This window comes from Vipera ursinii (genome assembly GCF_947247035.1).
Source record: "Vipera ursinii genome assembly, chromosome: 1".
Taxonomy (NCBI): Eukaryota; Metazoa; Chordata; class Lepidosauria; order Squamata; family Viperidae; genus Vipera; species Vipera ursinii.
This window is the reverse complement of record NC_139512.1, coordinates 27,801,434-27,824,663: the sequence shown is the minus strand read 5'-3', so window position 1 is coordinate 27,824,663 and position 23,230 is coordinate 27,801,434. Positions and strand designations below refer to the sequence as shown.

Below are 23,230 nucleotides of genomic sequence, written 5' to 3'. Positions count from 1 at the left end.
ATTTTGTAAGATCAAGACTGGGACTATGAACAGGCATAATTTTCAACAGGAGCAGAATCGCTGCAGACCATGCATGGTGAAGGACATGAAGAGCAGCCACTGGTCTTATTGACTATAATGTCCTTCCTGTAAAGGAATTTGGAGTGGAGTTTTTGGGAGGGAACAAGAAACCTGTTAAGTGGGGGGGGGGAGAGAACCATTATGAAGGACTTGGAGAAGAAATTACACAGTTCAGTGAAAGATGTATGAAAGAGCAACTCAAAATAGTCCCACCTTCATTTTCTTTGGTATAAAATTAAACAGGGCTTTTCAACTTTTTCACCCATTGTACCACTTTTAGGATATGGCAACATCCGAGTACCACCAGTCGCCTAGCAAGGTGTCAAAAACGTGATGACCCCCCCCCCAAAAAAGGAAAAAAGTGATGAAGCACAGGTAATCCTCGGCTTACAACAGTTCACTTAGTGACTGAAGTTAAAATGGCACTGAAAAAAGTGCCCCCCAAGCCACAGCCAAGCAAGACACCTGCCTGCCCGCCCAGAGGTGTTCTTCCTCCTGTCCGAGGTTTTCATTGTTGTGAGCATTTCTGTTGAAGATTGGCGGTGGGGTGGGGTGGGGTGTTTGGTTTTTATCCCCCCCACTCTGCTGGGTGGTTGCAGCAGGTTTTGGTCACTTCACATGACCCTGGGACACTGTGACCATCATAAATATGAATCAGTTGCCAAGCATCTGAATGTAAATCACAAGGCCTTGGAGATGCTGCAACATTCTTCTGGGCTCAGCAGAAGTGCCAGGATCAGGGCCGAGCTGCGGCTGGAGCCTGGCACTGATCCTGGTGCTTTCGCTGAGCCCTGACAGCCCTGCAGCTCCAGCCGTCTCTCGCTCAGTCTTCTGCGGTGCTACCACCGGTTCAGCTCATTCACATACCTCACTACCACTTTTCTAGGATGGTCGCGTACCACCTGCTAGGTGCCAATGTATCACAGGTGGTACCCGTACCACTGGTTGAAAAGCCCTGAAATAGAGCAGTGAGAAATTTGGAACAGGCTTTCAAAATTCTGCTCATTTGACCTACAATCTCTTCTTCTTGATCTGGCTTACCTGGAAGGACTGACATGAGATTTGTGGATGTGTTTGGGAAGTCTGCAAGAACTTGTACACCTCCAATTTTGTATTTACAAGCAGCACCCTAAATTAGCCAAGAAAGATCCCTGTTGAGGCCAAGCCATCCAGATTCAAGAACAAGGACAAGCTGATGTCTCCAGCTTCAGCCTTCGGTTTTCCACACTGAAGTGCTTGCTATGAATTTATTGTTTCATAGGTGAATTTATAGAGCAAGCAGAAGTATAGAGCAAGCAGAAGCTACTGGTTAAAGCACGGTCACTTAGATCCAACCTGATTCTACTTTTAAAGTGTTAATTCTTTATTTGAAAAGCTGACAGGTACAAGTCTGAATTTTGGTTGCCCATCTACAGAAGGAAACTGAAGATGACAACCCTGGCTTGCAGTCTTTCCTCTACTAGGGCAAGATGTCTGCATTTCTGTTCGATAATAATAATGATTTCTCATTTGGTGCCCATATATAAAATTTGTACAGGAAAATTTCATGCAAACTATATTCCCCTTTTTCTTCTTTTCAGCAATGTGGAAGTGGCCATTCTATTCTATAATAATAATAATAATAATAATAATAATAATAATAATAATAATAATAATAATAATAATAATAATAACAACAACAACAATAATAATAATAATAATAAATAATGATAATGATAATAATAATAATAATAATAATAATAATAAACCTTTATTGTCAAAGTACAACATGTGTACATTGAGATTAGCTGAGCCTCCCCCCGTGCTCTCTCCCCCCAACACACAGTGACAACAAACCCTCCATCCTACCACACCATGTGAACCAACTACACCACACACTGGTTTTCCGTGTAAAGAATTTCCCATTTTCATAAGTGAGTAAACTAGAGACTTTTGTTTCTTCCATATCCATGGCAGGTCAAAGGACAGCAGGAATAAATCATGTCTAGCATTCCACATTTCATTACAAAACTCCTAACTTTGCAAAATGTACAAGGTGATCAGGATGCCAGTTTGTTTTTCTTGTAACAGCACCCCACCCCAAAGCAACACAGCTCTTTCTGCAGAGGCTGCTTTTCCTTTGCAGCACCTTCCTGGAATAACCACACAAACAAACATTTTTGCTTCTAAATAAAAGACCAAGAGCCCTGCATTATGCATTTTCAAATGTGGGTCTGAACTCTTCTCCTCCTGTGTTATTTCTTACACATTTTTAGTAATTTTCTCCTTTCGACATAATAAACATTGCAATTAGCAGCATTTGTTTGCAGAGAGCATGTGGTTTGTGCATCCCTCCTTTGTAACTTGATTCATTCCAGGTTTCAAGTTCATCCCAGGCTTAGACTGACAACCAGCTTCTGTTCCCAGATGCAGCTGCCTGATACCAAAACCTTGCTGAAGGTTGAGATGACTCAGCAGCCTTCAGTCCTCAGTCTCTTTATACACACTTCAGTCCTCATTGAATTGAACTGAATGGCGTACACAAAGCTTCATTTTCAACCAGCAACCCAACAGCTTTCTTCAACAAACACGGTGAAAGGTTGGGCTTATACTGAACTGAAAACAGGACTGCCTACTCCTGTGCCTTTACAAAACTGCTGCTCCCCTCCTGAGTCACTAATTTTCTTCTCCTGCAACATCCTGGATTCTCCCCAACGAATCCAGTGCCAAAGAAAACCCATCCCAGGCTAGCACAGTTGCATACTGTAGTGAGATTTTGTTATGGAAATAAGATTGTAATACAAGTTTCTCTGGTTACACATTGTTTACTTTATATCTTCTTCCTCTCCTGCGCTCTCCCACACACTGAAGAATGGAAGTAGAAATGCTTTTCTCCAGTTTGGATTCATATGGAAAATTCATGGTTTGGGAAAAATTAAATTAAAAATTCAATCCCCTCTTTAAATTATAGCACTTTTTTTATAGAAACACTATCTCTAAGGTTTTTTTAAAAAAATAATTACACTCAGCCTGTCCACAAGCACATCATCCTGCCTACTTCCTTTCTTTTGTAAAGTTTGTCCCTTCCTGTTCAGGATCTGCTATAGAAACATGGGGGGGGGGAAATAAAAATTATTTGGAGCTCTCCTTTTAATAATTCTTTCCATAAGAAATGGAGATGTAGAGCAATGTATACTGAGTGTGTCTGTAAATGCATAAATCTCCAAGTTGGTAGAAAATGAACTGCAGGATATTACAAGGTAGAGATTGAGGCTTACATAGAATATCATAAGTGTGCTTGAGGAAAATCTGGGCTTTAAGGTAAGACTGGTAGCCTAATCTATAGCTTCTCTATCTATAGAGTAAGAAAGGAGATGGATACAAACAGTAGGAGTAAGTAAATAAATGAAATGCCTCATGAGAAAGCCTCCATTTATCGAAGCTATGATTGGTGAAGGAAATCAATCAATGACCTTTCTAGTGATGGCAAATGGAAGAGTGAATTAACAAATGAAAGGAAGAAATCTCATAAGATATCTCATGCATCTGTGAAATTAAGAGAAAAGGAAAGGAGAAGTCTAAAAGAAGGTAGCCTGAACTTTTTGGAGTGGCATTGATGAATTACCCACAAGGAAGTAAGATGTAGGCATAATTATGAATAAAAAGGCTGCAGTGTATGGCAAAGAGTACAAACTGACATCATCAAGGATATTATGGACCTGCAAAAAAGCAGGTCCACACTAATTATTGATTATACCCAGTGCTTTTTTTGTAAAAGAAAAAGGTGCCGGAACTCACACATGTCACACAACCCACCTTGCCTACCCTACAAGGTTCCATTCAAAAAAGGTGCCGGAAATCCGTTCTGAGTGTTTTATGACAAAAAAAGCCCTGATTATACCACATCTGTGGTAGAACAACCCATAACAGTTCAAAAAATCACTATAACTAAAACTCCCATCAAAGTTCATCCAACCCCTGTTGCAAGATGACCTTCAATCACAAAAGTTCTTCCAGAAGAAGGATGTCTTCCTTGCTTTCTAGATGGCCTGTACCAAGGAGGTTAGTGAGGGAGACACATTGGAAGCTAGAGAGTTTCCCTATGGAGAAATGTCAAATATATCACTAACTAATGGCAATTTCACATTAACCATGAGAAATGCAATACAATGTGTTTGTTAAGTTCTGGAGAAGGTAGAAGAAAGCAGCACTGAAGAGGGTATAAGGCAGTAGGGCAAGCTTATTTTGGCAGTAAAAAAAATGTTGCTATGGTTTCAGTCTAGGGTGCAGTAAATTATTTTAAATTAACTATATCCTGTGGTTTGTCTGGGAAGTTTCAAAAAGCCCAACTAAGAAGGAAATGGACAGTTAGATATGTGAGCCACCAAGTCCCTAGTTCAGATCTTCCTATGAATTACAAATCTGCTTAGAGGTCTTAACCAACCACCGTTTCTCAGCTATCCTATTGTGAAGATAAGGATCAGTGTTCTGAACCCAACTTAAGGATTTCTGAAGATGTCCAATGCAAGTTTTCCTCCATTCCAACAAAGCATACATAATTTGGCAATTATGACATTCTTCTGTTTATTCAACTTTTACATCTGTTGCAATTGGAGCTTAATGACATGCTATGGTGTGTGGAAGTATTGGTAATAACAATTACTAGACTAGAGAGAAAAGGTGCAGTATTCCTCTTACCTTCGGTGAAGCTGCCTGAGAGGGTTATTGCTAGAAATATTTTCCCTTCAGGTTCCAGGTCCACCTGTAAGAGAAGAGAAGAGAAGAGAGAGGGAGAAAATGTCAAATGTGCTTTGGGGAGGGGAAAGGCCATATTAGGTGTATCCCCATTAGTAACAAATTGACATTGACCTGGAAGATAAGACCAAGTGTGGATGCCAGGAATTAGAGTTGGATCTGTGTTCAGGATTTCACCACAAAAAGTAGAGGCATTTGTCCAATGAGGCAGGTTCATCCAAGCAATGAAACAAATGTGATGTTGCAATATAAGCACCTCCCTTATCACAATGCATGTTCAAAAGTGGTGGAGACTGCATCACAACATTGTGATCATTTCAATATTTGATCCCCAAACCCTATGGATACCTATTCAGAAAAGACCTACGTTAACTGTAAATGCTGTGGAAAGCATTTGAATTTACCCATGCACAAGCAAAGCACTCCTTCTTGGGAAAACTGTCCCTACTTGTCTGCATGTGCATCCACGAATATTTTGTTTTGTTGGTGATCTCAGTAAAAGGGCTGTCTTTGCAGTGTCAAAAACATTATAGAAACTTTGAAGTGAGTTTTAGTACACCAGATGGGGGTTCACTTATATGAGCATTCGTGAAGCATCTCTTTTGAATGGATGGCAAAGTCTTAAGCCCTCATACCTGGACCTAAAAAAAATTCTGTATTTGATTGGTAAGCTACGAAAACTCTTGGAGGCTAGCCAATAAATATACTGTATATACCACAGTAAATATAAATAATATACAAATTAATCAATAACCATTCCCCCAAACAAGCAAACAAAAAATAAACACTAAACCCAGATGTCAATCAATCTACAATTGGGTATGTTTGCATTTGGCATCTTGATTGCCAAATTCAGATTCACACACAATATTTCAAAGAAAAGAACAGTGCACTGTTTAAGTCCATACAAATTTACATCTTGAATCAAGATGTATCTACTCCTCAAAAGGTTGAGATCCTAAAGCATTCTCTACAGCAAAGATATTTTGGATTACAATTTTCAGAATAAATACGGTAATCAGAGACCATACTTGCTGGATCGTACATGTAGAAGATTCCATGTTCCCTATACCATATTCTAAGCCATCTTTCTACACAGAATGCTTCCCGTATATAGATTGTGAGAATTGTAATGTCAGTATCTAGGGGAACATTATGCTGAGGAAGTTTCCTCTGGAGTATGTAAAAATTAATGCATTTTCTAATGGATTCCTAGCATTTAGTCCCTAAAAAACAAACCAAATGATGTATAGGGGAGGAAGGTTATTTTATCATATATAATACTGATATATAAGCATGTTCAGGTAATTACAGCTTGAATAAAGGCTTCCAAGAAGGAAGCCACACTCACTCATTTTAAAACTTCTCATTCCTTCCTGACCCGCTCCCCAATCATTACAAATCCAAAACTGGCAAAATAAAATGATAGTAGGAATGTACTGATAGAGAATGGTTGTAAAAGCAGGTCCAGTTACACAATGATTTATGATGGGAGATTCCAGGCTCCATTGTGATCCCAAGTGAAAGACTACCTGGACTGTGTCAGAATCTTTGTACTTATGTCAAAAACAGTTTGATATTTGTGTGTGTGTGTGTGTGTGTGTGTCCCCACTATTTTGCAGTTTAGATAAAAAGACAACCCAAAGTAATTATATTTCTGTTAAAGAAAATCAGCCCTTTTCCCCCCAAAAAAGATCATGTTTTTTAACAACTCTTTATTCAAAGATTGCAGAATTGGGAGTTTTGTTTGTCATTCCATTTATAGCAATTCCAAAAATGTCTGCTGAAGTTCAAGTCATCCCATCACATGCCTTCTATAAAAAGCTTCCTCTTATTCTTGATAAAAAAAATGTGACAGCTAAATGTAAATATAAATCTAACACACCACGTGTAACATTGGCAACAATTTAAACAGTCTGAAAATAGGGTTCTCTGGAAAGGTGACTCAATGATTTCCAACAGCCATTCCTCGTGGCTGAACTTGCAACCAGATCCAAAATAAGCATTCTGATAAGCCATTGTAAAAGGGGAAGGAACAGTCAACACAATTTGCAAAGTCAGTTTAGTATGGAGAGATATGCACAGTAGAACCACTTATGAATCCTCAAGTTTCAAAGTATGGTTTGATGTCAGACTTACGGAAACAATTACTACCACCAGCACCCAGATAACAAATGAGTAAAATGATGAGTTCTAAATACGCCACCAGAGCAGTGAAAAGCTTGACTACAAAATAATCCCTGTAAAATTCAATAGTACTTAAATTACTAAGTAAATTCCTGTTTTAAGCCCTGTAAAATCTCAAGATAAACCACTACAGAAACCTTTTTCTCAGATGAATGCATTTTTCTCCTTTCTCATAGAAAGCAATGAGGCAATGTCTCTGATGTTACAAACCATGCAAGAAATGAGGGAATGGGGATTTCCAGTGAAAATTCATGGTTTCTCTGAAGGAGTAAAGATGACATTGAGACAAGACTCACAGCTAGACAGAGATTTCTGGTTGGCCAAGGTAAAGGAGAGATCCCAACAGCTGCTTCTTGTGAGTAGGCTGCAGGAATGGAGGTGCCTTGGAGTCAAGGAATTCCCACCAAGTTCCTAGCTTCGGTGTAGCCTTATGGACACAAAGTTCTGCCAAGCTTCATTTCCTAATCAGTTTTGGATATTGCTTCTTAACTGCTTTCAACTATTAAAAACCTTTCAAACAATGTGCACCAGGAGATTCCTTTAATCCTTAGAAAAAAGAAAATTTAAAGATAAGTAAGAATATTTTTAAAACATTTTTTAAGAATAAACAGTAAATAACATTGATTTTGGGAAGTTATAAATAAACTAAGGGTCCTGATGGATTTGAAATAAGGTTTTGAAATTAATAACAATCCTTCCCATGGGAAAATGCTCTTGTTTTGGAATTCTTAAAAGAAAACAGGATGAGAATTTGAATGTTGGATACTAGAAAGAATCAGAAAACACTGAAGATTCCAATTAAAGGAGAAGAATGCATATATTTGATTTACTAACACAGAATGGAGCAAACACTAGACATACTGTAGCATGCTTGTGAAATATGGATCCAGAAATTAACCTTAAAAGTGTCTACCATTATAATTGGACTGATTTTAAAAGATGTTTTGGAAGAGGAACAAGTTTTACCAGACAAGAATGAGTCTGATATGAAAATGGATTAGAAAACTGACAAGCTACAAGAATGATATGGAAAAAGATGTTAAACTGGATATATATAAATGCAAGCAGCTCTATATCATAATTAAAAAGAATGTACAAATGTCAAACCAAAAAAAAAATAACTTGGATAACTTCCTAATATTGGATTTCCAAAAGACACTTATACACAGATAAAGTAGCATAGCAGATTATCCTATTATCCCAAGATGCATCACGCAATCTAAAGAGTAAATTTATAAGCAGAATTAGCAAAAGGTATTAATCTTAGATGTGGGAATCCAATATCCAACATATTATATAAGTAATCCTGAAACGTGCTCCCCAAATCATATGCAGTCCCACTGGCCCACTTGGTCCAGAGCCAATACATGGGCTACTTGCCCAATCAAGGAACATAGGTGTATACTGCTTGTGCATAAATTTGACGCAATTCACATTGGCTGCTCTTCCATTTCTTTTTCTTCTATTAATCTGTCACACAAAAATGAGGGGAGGCAAACCACATGATGTACTAAACAATCACAGATCCTAATACTTGTGTTAGTAGAGTCCAAAGTTCATTTTGAATGCCAGTTTGGTATAGTAGTGAATGTGCTGGCCAAAAACCAGGAGACTGTGAGTTCTAGTCCTGCCTTAAGTATGAAAGCCAGCCCACTTCACAAAGCTGTTGCTGTGTAGAAAAACAAGGAGAGAATATCAGCTATATATGCCACCTTGAGTTACTTATAAAAGTAATAAAGTAATAAAGGCAGGATAAAAATCTAATAAATAAATAACAAAAAATAAATACTTGGCTCCCCAATGCTATATTCCAGCTACTAAAAGCATTTAGCTGCCCAAGTTATGTGGTGTCACACTTGGCTATTATTTGGGCAGGAGAAAATCCCAAGTTTGCAGACTACATTAGAAGTGAAAAAACATCTCAGAAAAAGCAATAGCAAATCAATTTTGTATTATTGACAAGAAAAAAAACTGGTATGTCCATGTAATCACCAGACTTTTGCATTTAATTCAGCAGTTCAGAGATTGTTTATAAATTAGTAAATTTCCTGGTTCATGTATCACTTCTATTATGAAGTCAGAATACGGTCTTTCTCCACCCCTAAGCCTCAAATCTCCATCTGCAACATGGGGCTAATAAGTACTAATGTAATTATTCAGATTAAATGGATGCAGTCCTCTAAAGTATTTTGTCAAAATATTACCAGCCTGCAGGCAAAGATTCATCAGAAACACCAGAGTGGAGAAGGCCGGCATATACCTTTTGCTCATCTCATCAAATATTATCCATTTTGAGGGTCAAACCTAAAGCGACATTTCATGTACTTTTGTAGTAAGATGATTGATTTTTATTTTACAACACAAATACATCAACTGATGGGGCAGATAATTATTTGGGTTATTTCTCCCATTCTTCTCTGATAGTCCCTGAGAAGGAAAATCCTCCTGTGAAGCTGGCAGTGGCATCAAAAAGAAGTTTCTGTCTTACTAAATGGTGTTGAGCCATGTGTAATGCCTCATTCCCTATATCTGTGATTGGCAGTGGCTGTCTAGAATCTCACATCAAGAATGGGCTAGAAAAACATATTATACACAATCAAAGTATGGAATAAAAAAGTCATAATACCCAGGTAATGTGACTATAATACTGTACTGCAAAACAAGACAAAAATAATCTTACAGTTTATAGAAAAATGACAATCTCCATGAGTTTGCTTATTGGTCTTAAGTTACTCCAATCTTTCTAACCCAATGATGGCAAACATGCGATGTCATTTTTGATGACATGCCAGGCCTCTGGACTCTCTGAAAGTCATGCAAAAGGCCCTCTAAAAAGTGTGCAGAAACTAGACTTGCTCTCCTGCTCTTTTTGGAGGCTGCAAGACCACACAAAAGCATTTTCTGACATTTCTGGGCCTTGTGCAACCTGGAGCTGCTTCAGATAAGCAGATAAATTATTATTTTCAGGTCCTGCCACACCATACTTACCATGAGGGAAATAATGGTGTTTTTTGTTCTCTAAAAGCGGGGTTTTTCAGAAGCTAAAGGTTGTGGCTTTTGCCACAATCTCTTAAAAATGCAGCATTTCTCCTCTAGGGAGATCTATATTCTTTAAACTCAGAGTATGTATCTTCCTAACTTAGGCAAAAACCAGAAGACTGGGTGAGAAAGAGTATGTCATTTATTTTTCCTATTTCATCACTTTCCTAGGTGAGCACAGTGCTTTTACAGTCTAGTTTCTGGAAATATTTTAAGTAAAGGTACCAGGGAGTAAACAAAACATTTTTTGCATGCAAATGCTAAACTTGATACTCTGGAGGCAGGTGGTAGGTGGTAGACAGGCAGGAATAGGCAGTCTAAATGGAGCTCAGTGTGCATTTGAAAAATGAACTGTTTAGATGGAAGTGCCAAACCTGGATTACAGAGCTGGTGCAGATACAATGATTCTTGGTGTCATTGCTAGGCTGGAAATTCTCTCTCCATCACAGTGGCATCAAAAGACAGCAGAGATCATGTCAATGGTTTCCTTTATCCAGAAGTTGCCACTATGAAGTCACTGGTATGGCACTGCTGGAGCTCTAGCAAGGCTCTAAGCACTTGAGAAATAAAATAAGGGCATGTCTTATGCTACAACATATTATTTGTCCATTTGATTCAGTATGGCTGGCAATGGCTCTTCAAGGACAAGCAAAGGAGGGGGGGGGGGCAAAGGGTTTCAGCTCAGCATACAAAATGTCCCAGTTTCAATCTGTGCCATCATGAGTGTCAACATGGCAGGTAATAAAAAAATCACAGATGATTGAGAACTGAAGTCAATATTCCCAAATTGTTTATTTGCAGATGAATGCTGTTTCATTATCCTCTGCCACAATGGTCATTTCATCTGGTGCCCAAAACATCTGGAAAGCATCAGAAGTTAGTAGGTGAACAAAGAAAATTCTGGGTACATAATGAAAATGAGTATCCCTTTCAATCACAGGACAAACGTCCCCCTCCAACTGGCTTAAATACCAACTGCTTAGCCCTTGGCTTAGTTTGCACTTAAAACTGTCCAGATTTTGAATAAACTCTCTCCTTTTTAAATTTCTGAGCTAAGAGAAAAACAGGCAGAAACAGTCTCCCTAACCACTGTTTTTCCATAGAGCCTTGTGTGCATAGGAAAAAAAATCATTACCATCATTACACTGATTTTCCCTTGACAGACTTCTCTGTTTTTCTGCATGCTGTTCTGTGTGTCTATGAAGATTGAAGAGAGGGAAAGGAAATCAGTTGGAAATTATTTTTACATTAGGCCAGCAATTTCTCTTTACAGATTGCTTTTGTCTGATTGGTAATTCTGCAGGGCCCGAATACTTCATCATTCCATCATTAAATTTCCATCACTAAATCAAAGCTAGTTTGGTGGGCCTTGGACAGAGGCAGGAGTGGGATTCAAATATGTGAACCACCGATTCTCTGTGTGGATGTCGCTTCCAGAAGTCCATTCTGGGCCTGGGCAACAAAAAATTAGCTACCGGTTATGCCGAAGTGGTGCGAACTGACTGAATGCCACCACTGGGCAGAGGTCTTCTCTGTGGCACAGCAGGGCCCCCCCAAATCCAGATGGCCCCAATTCTGCTAAGCTTGAGAAGACCTGCTCTTTCAGCAAACCATGGGACAGCAGGGTGAGTTGTAACCACACTTTTTGAGACCGATTGTTTGTTTTTATGCTGGTTATTTCCCAAATGCAAGATGCTAAGCTTAGTACTGAATATTTTCTTTGTTGCTGTCATTTGTAAAAGGCTGCCTAGAGCTGCTACAGTGATTGAGGCATTTTATAAATTGATTACATTAAATAAATATGTTTAAATTAAACTAGAGTAATTTAGATTTCTAAACATTTTTAGAAAAGATATTCAGATACTGTGGTATATCTCTACCTATAGAGATCAGAGTCATGCAAGAAATGATATTCCCTGTGAGACACTATGGAAGTGATTGCTGGTCTTTGAAGAAGCAACACAGAAAAAGTATTGATGCTTTTGAATACTAGTGTTGGACAAGGCTCCTGGAATGCCATATATTCCATATAATCAATCAAGTCATTTTAAAATTATACCTCTTTATTTTCAATGAGAGCTTTAATAGGGACAACTGGATTCCAAAAGCTGAGTTATGCTACTGAAATAAATAAATATAAATATAAAAAGGATTAATTTCCTGAACCCTTTGGATTCTGATAATCATAGTTTCCTATATGACAAATTTCATTAAAAGGCATAGGTTTTCATGTAGTTCAAGAAAATGTATGCCTTTTAATAAAAATTAGCTGGTCTGAAAAAGTACTACAGCAATCTGACTTATGGTTCAGATATAAAATAGAAATTAACTAGGCAATTAACTAAGGAGCTACATAACCATAGCCCATAAACATGAGGTGCACTGACTAATGTAAGATGTGACTCAACCCAAACATCATATTACAGGATCTTTTCTTTTCTTTCTTTCTTTCTTTCTTTCTTTCTTTCTTTCTTTCTTTCTTTCTTTCTTTCTTTCTTTCTTTGTTTCTTTCTTTTCTCTTTCTTTCTTTTCTCTTTCTTTTTTCTTTCTTTCTTTCTTTCTTTCTTTCTTTCTTTCTTTCTTTCTTTCTTTCTTTCTTTCTTTTCTTTTTTCCACATTAATTAAGGTTTACCTGCTAGCATTTCATTTGTTCCTCTCATCTTCATCAGTATAAGAAATATTTTAATGGAAAAATGCCAAGTTTAATTGTCTCACACCAACTGGTTGTACTTGATCTTCCACTTCAGTGGATCCTTTGTACAAATACCAGTATCTGTCCACTTTTTAGCAAGAAGTGTTGCATGCATGTATTTATGTATATTGGAAATCCTCTGCTGCTGATGACTAATTCAGAGTTTCTATTACGTACAACGTCAAATGCGTGATTAACAGGTTCTTTCAATTTGGTCAGACACCTGTTCTTTGGGGGCTAACTGGCTTTTAACTGGTGTATTTAATCATTGAAGAAATTACTATTCTGGAAAAAGGCACAAAAGGCCACAGATTTGACATGCAAATGTCAAAGTTAATCATATCAGACATATCTGCTAATACAAGAGTAGTGGTGGAGTGTTCACAGATAATAATGTGTCCCCAGACACATCCCTTGATACCCCCAAAGGTCCATCCCCTAGCTTCCTTTACACAAAAAGAAAGAAAGAAAGATGAACAAGTAAATACGTTGCAATCAAAGCAAATATACGTGTTTCAGGATAATGTTGCAGGATCCAGTCTGAGTCAGTCACCAGGACTAGAGGTTTATTCCTCCAGCTCTCAGAGTTGTGCTGGATCCTCCAGGAACTTCTCTCTCACACACACATTCTGTATATTTGGGAAGCTGGGGTACTACCATATCTCCAATGCCAACTCCTACTCTGTGTATATGTTCTCTTCCCAGTCATTCCTAGACATGTCAAAAATGGTTTTTTTGTTGTTGTTACATTGTTTCTTGTGCCTTCAGGTCAGCCTTGACTCTCATGATTACATGGACAAGCTCATGCAACTTTCTTAGTAATGTTTTCAGTAGTGATCTGCTGTTATATTTTCTCTAGGGCTGAGAGAATCTAACAAGCCCAAAGTCACCCAGCCAACCTCTGTTAGGATTGGAACTCATGGTCTCGCAGCTTCTAACCTAGCACCTTTAATAATTACAATGAGTTAGCTCTCCACATCAGAGATAATGGATGACAGAGCCTAATACACTTTGCACTTGTTAAGGTGCTGTTGGAAATGGAAATACTTAATGGAAATACTATTAAAGAGTATTTAAGCAGTCCATATAATATAAAAATCAAGACAGTGGTGCAGGAACACAGCAGAAAAATGATTATTAAGGCATCTTTGTGACAAAGCTCTTAGTTTGCAGCATGGTGTGGTGGCTAAAAAGACAAATGTAAGATTTGGGATATATCAAGAGTAGCACTGTTTCCAGACAACAGGAAGAAATAGTTCCACTCAAGCTTGGACATGAACACGTTTTAAGAAAGTCCAGACATCCGGAGTCAGTGTGAAGAACAAGAGCAGGAATGATCAAAGACCTGGAAGTTAAATCCTACACAGAGCAGTAGAGAAAACGTAATGTTTTGAGAATAGATGATTGAGAAGGAAAGCACGGAAGTGTCTCATGGAAGCCCATGACCTCTTCTCTGTGATCGTTAAATACAGGACATGAAACAATAGATTCAAGTAGCAGGAAGACAGATGTTAACTGAAAGTTAGAAAAAAAAACTTGTTAAAATCAAAAGGATCAATTATGAAGGGATCCCTACCCTTACCTAGATATGTTCAAATAGTGGTTGGATAGATATTTTTTTTAGAAATGCACTAGATCCCTCACTGAGCAATCAGTTAGGGCCAATGGTTTAAACTGTCTCTTCTGCACTAGGTTTCTATATTAGATGGTTATATTGTTTCAAAACAAAATAAATCAAACAGAAGATAATTTTACAAAAATTAGTAATCTGCTATCTGAGTGTGCTGAAGTGGGTGCCATTTCCTTAGTAATCATTTTCAAGGCTGCTAGAGGCATCTGATTGGCCACTGTGGGAACAGAATGATGGACAAGATCCACTATGGTGTTTATATTTGTGTGTACAGAGAGGCACACAAGCCTGAAATATATCTGATTAAGCCAAAATATATGTGTAGTTACCATGTTAAGTGAATGAAATATGTCCTTTCCCAACCTGGTACCCTATAGATATGATGGACTACAACCAGTGGTGGGATTCAAATATGTGAACAAATGGTTCTCTGTGTGAATGCCACTTCTGGAAGTCCATTCTGGGCCTGGGCAACAAAAAATTAGCTACCGTTTCTGCCGAAGAGGTGCGAATCAGCTGAATCCCGCCACTGACTACAACCTACAACTTCCATCATCTTCAAGAAGCAAGGCTATGTAAGCCATCATGAACATGCTGGCTGGTGATGACAGGATATGAAATCTCACGTGGAAATTGGGAAGTCTGATTGATTTATTGAAGTTATCCAACAGGTATAAAATAAGGGAGGAGGACTTCCTCATCAGCTTTTCTCTAAGAGAAAGGGAGATGCCATTTCATTTTCAGGAACAAACATAGATTCCATTTTCTACAGTATAAATTTTCAATCTGTTTTATGTCAGTGACCAAAATCAGAACTTCTCAAAGAAGAATTTTGCAAGTGGTAGAAAAACGAGCTGCCAAGACTCATTAGTGAACGTAGCCTTCTTTAATGGCACCATATTCCCACAGCTCCAAGGGCCATGGAAAGAACATAATTGTGTATGTGTATAAATATATAGATATACATACATACAAAATTTGTACTAAAATTCAAAATCTAGAAAAATAAAACCAATTAGTAAGTAATAAGACAAATGGGAATGTTGTTGATGTTATAAAGATAAGGAAAAAAAGCCTTTAATGCTTAAAAAAACAGATTCAGCTGACATCCATATCACTTAAAATGCTTCTGTACTTACAATCAGTAATCAAAATTTCTTTTCCAGCCCTGAACATAATGAAGCCACGCACTGCCTTCCCCCCTGTCCTTCCCCACATACTTTGTTTTTTCTGAGACTGTTACTCAAGAAATCTGTCCAGCTTTTGTGGAGAGTTTCACCCTACAACAACATCTACAGTATTCACATAAATTGCCTGCACCACTTGATAAACCTGTTTGATCAGCCCCTTGAAGCCTATTCCAAAGGAGCTCAGAGCAAAATGTTACAAAGCTTTTTATTAAGAGATCTAATTCAGCAGCCACTGACTTCAGTGACAGCACTAGAGGCAAATGTACTGTGAATTTCCACACTTCTTCCACCTTTTATATTTTTATATTCTCCCATGCAACAGCAAGTGGATTTTACATATGATAAATAAATAAATGCTCTGTATCTCCATCATCTATGAAGCTAACTATGGTTGTATTCTATGACTGAATGCTCCCCTTCCTTTAAATCCCTACACACAGAACTTTAATAAATCAGGAAGAAGAGTTATAAATTAGTTCTCCTCTAGGCAAAAAATAAAATTCTATGCAAATAAAAGTATAGCATGTTAGGGGTAAGAGTTTTAGCTAAATGTTCTACTCTATGCAAAACTGAACTTCCCTATTAAACTAGGCAGAAAGAAATTCAAGAGGATCTTGGAACAATAATTTTAATGAAATGAACAGAGAGCAGTACATTTAGTTAGGAAATATCAGAAACAAAAACAAGATGGAAGACTTTGTCTTGATAGCAGCATAAATAAAAAGAATAGAGGGGGGGAGAGAGAAAGTAAGCTGAGTGTCATTCACAGTGTAATGCAGTAGTTGAAACTTTAATGCAATTCTACATTAATACAGGTACCCCTAAATGATAAAGAAAATTTAATTACGCTTTGGTGAATTTTCCTTGGGAGGACTTACCCATTTCTAGGGACAATACAGTAGTTTGTTATCAATAAAATGGAAAGCTCCAGAGATACTAGTAGCACTGAAGATATTGTGAGGTTTGGAGAATATGTTCTACAAGGTAACTAGGAAAGAACTGGATCTGTTGAGCCTAGAGAAGATCAAATGAAAAGGTAACATGAAACTGAAAATATCCAACCAAGTGTTTCTCAACTTTGGCAAGAATTCCCTTGCTAGCATCTTGGAAGTTGAAGTGCACACATCTTAAAGTTGTCAAGGTAGAGGAATACTGGCCTCAGGTAGCAAATCTATTTTGCTCCACAAGATTTGTAATAAATGCTTCACAGTAATAAAGTCAGAAGAATGTCCTGCAGAATGAGTATTTGATAGCAAGACTACCCTGGAAAAGAATGGATTGTTGTTGTTTTAGTTCCAGAAACAAAATTGAAATGAGATTACTACCTTTGTGTTACTTAAAAACTCCCTTTAAATATAAAAATATTTTAGTATGAGCAGAGAACTTTTGCTACAGAAAAGGGAATCAAATACTGTGAGTCTTCTCCTGAAGTGGTCAAACACAGTACAGATTAATTCAGGATTGAGAACTGCAATCAGATAGAATGATAAGTGAATTTTTGCAATAACCTCCTGAATAAACTAATGGTTTCAGCAGGGCTTGGCTGGGCAAGAAATACATATACGCTTCCAATAATATTTCAATCTGTATAACACAGGTTTTCTCCAACCTTACAGTACCACCCTTCCTGCTTCAGGTTTGCCCAGTCAAAGCATGAAACAAAAACTGGTGTGAGTTTTGTGAACTGCTGGGGAGGTCTTGACTTGAGAAGCCCTTAATTAACTTCCTCAAACTGAATGTTTGAATGCATTTTCCCAAGAGTGTCTCCTTTTTCATTTTTGTTTTCATTTTCATTTACTATTAAGCAGTCTTCCCCATTCTCATACCTTTCCAAATGTGTTGAACTACAACTCCCAGATTCCTAATCAGCACAGTCAGTAGGAGTTGCATTCAAATACACCAGGATGGAAAACATAGCTCTATACTTACAGAAGGTACAGATTGGAATCTTTCCCATCTCTACCAAGAGATGCCATGGAGGAAATAGAAAGTCTTCAGCATAAATGCAAATATTTTACCTATGAGCTAGAATCCTTTGGCAATGTAAGTCACACTGAGAATACTATGAATATTAAGAATTAATAGAAGTGAAAAAATCAAGTACTGCACGTAAATTAAAAACATGAAAAACAATAAAAATGCCTTGCACTTTTAGAAGTTTTTTGAGAGTTTGCCTCTTTCTTTTACACAGGAAAAAAATAACCAGTGTAAAAATGCCTTAATTAGTAGAGTGGAAGCACCCTTCCTTGTAATCATTTCATTGTCCTGTAGCACAATTACACCGTCTCTAAAATGCAGTTCGTACCACAACATGACACCTGAGTAATTGTAGGGTGTGTTCACATTCCTTGGTGCCACATCACACATCTTGGGCTCTTCTGCTAATAAGTTTAGAGCACCTCATAAGGAAAAAGAGAGAGGAATGTACTTGTTCAAATCATAGTTGGTGAGTATCTTAACCTTAAAGGTCATCTACTCCAATCCATGTTCATTTTGATTTTTTTGCATGGAGAGAATTAATTACATGCCATTGAATCAAGCCCAATCCCTAGCAATCACATGGACAAATGCCCAGTATCTCGACCTACACCTATAGCTCTTCCAAGCACATTTTAGGAATCTCCTTGATCCTGACTTGTCACCCATAACAGCAGCAAGATTATTATATGCACAAGAGGAAAAGTATTGAAATTTCCACAATGGAGAAATGGACTGTAAAATGATCAGAATCAGTGGAAATGGCAAAACAGACTTATTTGGTCAGAGAGAATAGGATAAATGTGTCAGGAAGGAAAAAAATGCTATCAGGCTAGAAACCAGGAGACTGAGTTCTAGTCCCACCTTACTCCAATGAAAGCCAGCTGGGTGACTCCATCCCAGTCACTCTCTTTTGGCCCACCAACAAGCCAGTTGGTCTATTCCTGTTGCAGCCAACAGATTGACACTTGGTCATTCTGAAAAAAGCAGACCCTGCACTTGCAAGAGAAGAACATGGAATTCTTAGAGATCGACTACTTAATCTTCTTGAGCCAAAAGAATAGGGTGAAGAAATAGGTTAGCTTCCATCCTTTCAAGCTGAGAAGGTACAGATCATAAACTGCATTCTTGATAAGCAGATACTCAGGGGATTTGCTGCCCCTTCTTTGAGATACACTAAAATACACATTGATCCTGGACACATCACTGCAATGCCATTAATGAAGAAAAAAGAGCAAATTTTGTATCAAATTGCGCTCTGTTGATTTGTAGAAATGAGAGATCTGTTTTTAACTTCAGTTGCAGAAAAAAACCAAGGCCCACTGTGTGAACAGTGTAAAACATTTTGCTCTGTCTGTCCTAAATTTTGCAACCTCCCTGCATATGTGAACTTTGCAACCTATTGCAGATACAGGTATATCTTCCTCATTATAAAAAAAATACAGTTCTATTTAGTGCAGATTTCATCCAGCCAAAACACAAATCAAAAAAAAGTTGTGGGCAAGTGTTATTATATCTCCAACTAGAATATAAGAAATATATAATTTCTCTTCCTGAAATTATTTACAGGCATTAGGCACAGTAATCCATCCCATTATAAGAGATTGTAAAATGGAGTTATTTAAGTTGTAAAAATACTTTAGTAACACAAAATTGTTTCATATTATCATTGCAGTACAATATTGCACCGATGATGTTAGCTATTGGGTAATGAAATATCTGCAAGCCAACAAGCTCAGAGAACACTAGGGACTCCATAATACAGTATTCATTTCAGATGATTTTCCATTACAGTTTTTAACTTCTTCCATAACTTTTTGGAATGGAGCAAACCATCAATTTATATGCCTCATATTTGAACAGAACATCAATATTATTAATAGTTGGCTGTTAGATAATCACAAAAGAGAAGTATTCAATTCTTCATTCAGCTATGTAGCTCCCAGTGTAAACTTAGGCCACTAAATCTTCCTGAGCCTGACCTAGCTCATAAAACTGTTCTGAGGAGAAATGGAAAAAAGGTCATATGCTGCCCTAAGAAGACTGGGATGTAATCAAATTAAAATTTTAATTAATTTCTCAATAATCCAGCAAAATATGTTACACATACTTGCCTAAAAACAATATGGAATTTTACAATTCCAGAGAGCTGTCTAAGTTCCCTTCTACAAGACTCTTCTACAAACTTGCTGGTTATTTATGGTTATTTATTTGAAATCCCAAGGGACACGGTGGCTCAGTGGGTTAGGACGCTGAGCTTGTCGATCAGAAGGTCAGCAGTTTGGCGGGTCAAATCCCGAGTGCCGCATAACAGAGTGAGCACGTTACTCGTCCCAGTTTCTGCCAACCTAGCAGTTCGAAAGCACGTAAAAAATGCAAGTAGAAAAATAGGGACCACTCCGGTGGGAAGGTAACAGTGTTTTGTGCGCCTTTGGCGTCTAGTCATGCTGGCCACATGACCACGGAGACGTCCTCGGACTAGTGCTGGCTCTTCAGCTCACCGGCCCCTAGAGTCGGAAACGACTAGCACGCATGTGCGGGGGAACCTTTACCCTTATTTGAAATCCCAAGCAATATTTCACCAGATGGAGAGTAGGAATATTTGTGTTTTTCAATGGTTTGAAGCAAGGGAACACTTTATATTGTCTGTTGTTACAGAACTCATTTCAGGCTCTGCAGACATGCTTGAACTGGTTGCTCTCTCAAGGAGAAAAAGCAGCTTTGTGCCCCGGCCAACCCAAGACTATTTGCAACCTGAGGCCAAGGACAGGAGGGCACCTGCTTCCACTGATGCTAGCAGATTAAAGTATCTTAGTCTTGCTGATAAGGCAACACCTTGTCCCACACCTGAGAACAATAGGCTAGCTTAAAGGTTGCAGGACAACCACATAACTTAAATCATCTCTAATATTTTCCTGCTACATTCCAACATCTGCTGTCCTAAGGCAGCCTTTTAACATTTTATGCAACTAAGAATTGACTTTTTCTGCCACAAATCAGAATTGTCTGTTGCCCAGTTTCTATCAGAAGTATATCCTGTGTCAAGGCCACATGGTACCTCTTGCTTCACAACAAAAAAGTGTTCCTTATATTATTTCCTTTGATTCCCACGGGTGATACTCACCATCCCCAATGGTGCTTCCACAACCAGAAGAGGAAGCTTGTGATTGGGATAACACATCATACTAAGTCATAGGTTATTTAACTGTGATTATTTATTTACTTATTTATTTATTAAATAGATTTACTGTACATGTTTGCCCATAACTTTTCATAAAACACTAGTGACTGGATTTATGCAACATGCTAAGTCATGAATTGTAGTATATAAATCATAGTGATTGAGTTCATGCAACATTCTAAACCAAAATCAAACAAAAGACACTATGTGCAGTGTGTAAACTCTGTGTGGGAGGACTGAGTTTAAAAGGAAGAATGTGAAACTGGTTCATATTACTTAATCCATCACATTTGTTCAACCCATCTTTTTTTTCCATAGAATCATACTTATTTCAATTGAACAAGTGTCTGCAAATACAGTATACTGAATATGCATATGGTATACAGCAAGGAGATTTGTCTAGATATGCACCCCTTATTTCATATGTCCAACAAAAATAAACTTGGAACAGTACTACACAGAGTTGGAGCAGGTAACAATAATGAGCTAGAAATTCCCAGTCCCAATTTTAATTTCACTAAAACAAATAATTTTGCACAAGCTACACAACGTAGACATATCCCTTTCTTCCTTTGAAATAAATAGTTGGAATATCATACAGAGTCAGGGCTTTTTTTCTCATTGAACGCTCAGAACGGAGTTCCGGCACCTTTTTTGGATGGAACCTTGTAGGGTAGGCAAGGCGGGTTGTATGACATGTGTGAGTTCCGGCACCTTTTTCTTTTACAAAAAAAGCACTGTACAGAGTTATTACAAAGATTCCAAGAATAATATAAATGAAGAATTCTATGGCATTTCAGTCCCATCAATGAAAAAAGTGGAACACGGGAAGTATGCCTATTCTGTCCCAATTTCTGCCCTCTGGAATGATCTCTCCGACCCTTTTGTTGTTTTCCCAGGCCTTGGAGGCAGGGTGATTAGGGAGATCCCTTTCTGTTTTGTTTTGCTTTTTGGGGGGTTTGATGTCTCCAGGGGGGTTTATGTATTTTGTTCTTCTAGTCTTCTTCATTTTTGCTGTTAGTTTTTATTATAAGCTGCCCAAAGTTGTTTGGGAGTTAGGCAGTCAATAAATTAAAATTAAAACCAATAAGTTATTTATATATTTCATATTTTCTAAGGCTGCTTCTCCACAGCCCGGACTGAGGGAAATTATAAACAAGATACCACTGTGTAGGAAGGCAAGGGTTAAGACAAAGATTGTTAAGGAAGGCTTTAGGCTACCTCTGATTCAAGCAATTATAAGTGTAATAAGCTAATGAGAAAACCAGAAAATGAAAGAACTGAGAGATGGAAAGAATTCAGAAACTTGTGAAATTCTAAACACCCACACCACACATCTCTACATTGTGGCTTTATCAGTGAGCGACATGGGTGCTGGGTTGAGTTCCTGTGGAAACAGTTACTGCACAGTTCAAGAAACGAAAGGCCCCAGCTTCTGAAGCTGCTTAGAATCAACAAACCTCAACAAACTTCTTTCTCAATTAATTAACTTCAAATTTTATGCTGTGCTTTTCAGTCCCCACGGGATTTAAGGGCTGGTTATGGTTGTCTTGAAATATTCTAAAAGTTTTCAACATCATCTCAGTATGGCTAATGCTTATGTTTAACAGAACATAACTGCAAGATAAATATATTATCTTGATAAATAAGATAAGTCATTAGCTGTGCCCATAGACATGTATGTTTGTATATAAGATCTATATTCCACTTTCCTAAAAATCTGATATCTACAGGGCAGCTTGACAATATCACATAGGTAGAAAAGGCAAAGAAACAAACAGACAATACTGATATAAAATTTAAAGCATTATAGTGGCACACACAAAAAAAAGTGAACTGTGTAATGCTATGGATTCCTACAATCTGGTACCCCCAACCTTTTCAGGCTACAATTTATATCAACCATAGGCAGTATAGACAATGATCAAAATGATAAGAATTCAAAGTTTTGGCTGTGACTCTTCCAAAAGCACCAAAAGATGTTTCTATATTAGAAGAGAAAAATGAGGAAGCATATGGCTGGTAAGTTATTTATTTATTTATTTATTATTTTAATCCCATTTATATCCCGCCCTTCTCCGAAGACTCAGGGCGGCTTACAAGCTTAGCAGTAGCCTTCATTCTATGTATATGCCTGCTTATTAGGGCTTTCATACACCCCCCAAGCGGCATTATTACAAAGTCAGCTTAATTGCCCCCAACAATCTGGGTCCTCATTTTACCTACCTTGGAAGGATGGAAGGCTGAGTCAACCTTGAGCCTGGTGGGACTCGAACCTGCACTAATTGCAGGCAGCTGGTGTTACTTAAGGAGGCATTAGCCCACTGCTCCACCAAGGCTCTTTGTGTGGATTATACCTAGCTTTAATTAAATTAAATTAAATTAAACCACATCTTTTTGGTTGGCCACATTTACTATTTTTGGAAGGCAGCCTCTGCCATTGCATTCAAAGGCCAAACATGGCCTTTAGCTCAGAAAACTAGGTGCCCACCCCCAATCCTGCAGTCTAGAATACCTAAAGGTTGAAGAAGATAGAACAA

At 37.9% G+C, this 23,230-nt stretch overlaps 1 protein-coding gene across 1 annotated transcript in view; it reads right to left on the bottom strand.

The window, feature by feature from the left end:
- PRKCH (protein kinase C eta) overlaps window positions 1-23,230 on the bottom strand; it is a 104,307-nt gene that overhangs the window by 73,992 nt on the left and 7,085 nt on the right. Inside the window, exon 2 of the mRNA XM_083370223.1 lies at window positions 4,738-4,801. Coding sequence (XP_083226349.1) covers window positions 4,738-4,801 — 64 coding nt within the window. The remainder of the gene's footprint in view (window positions 1-4,737; window positions 4,802-23,230) is intronic.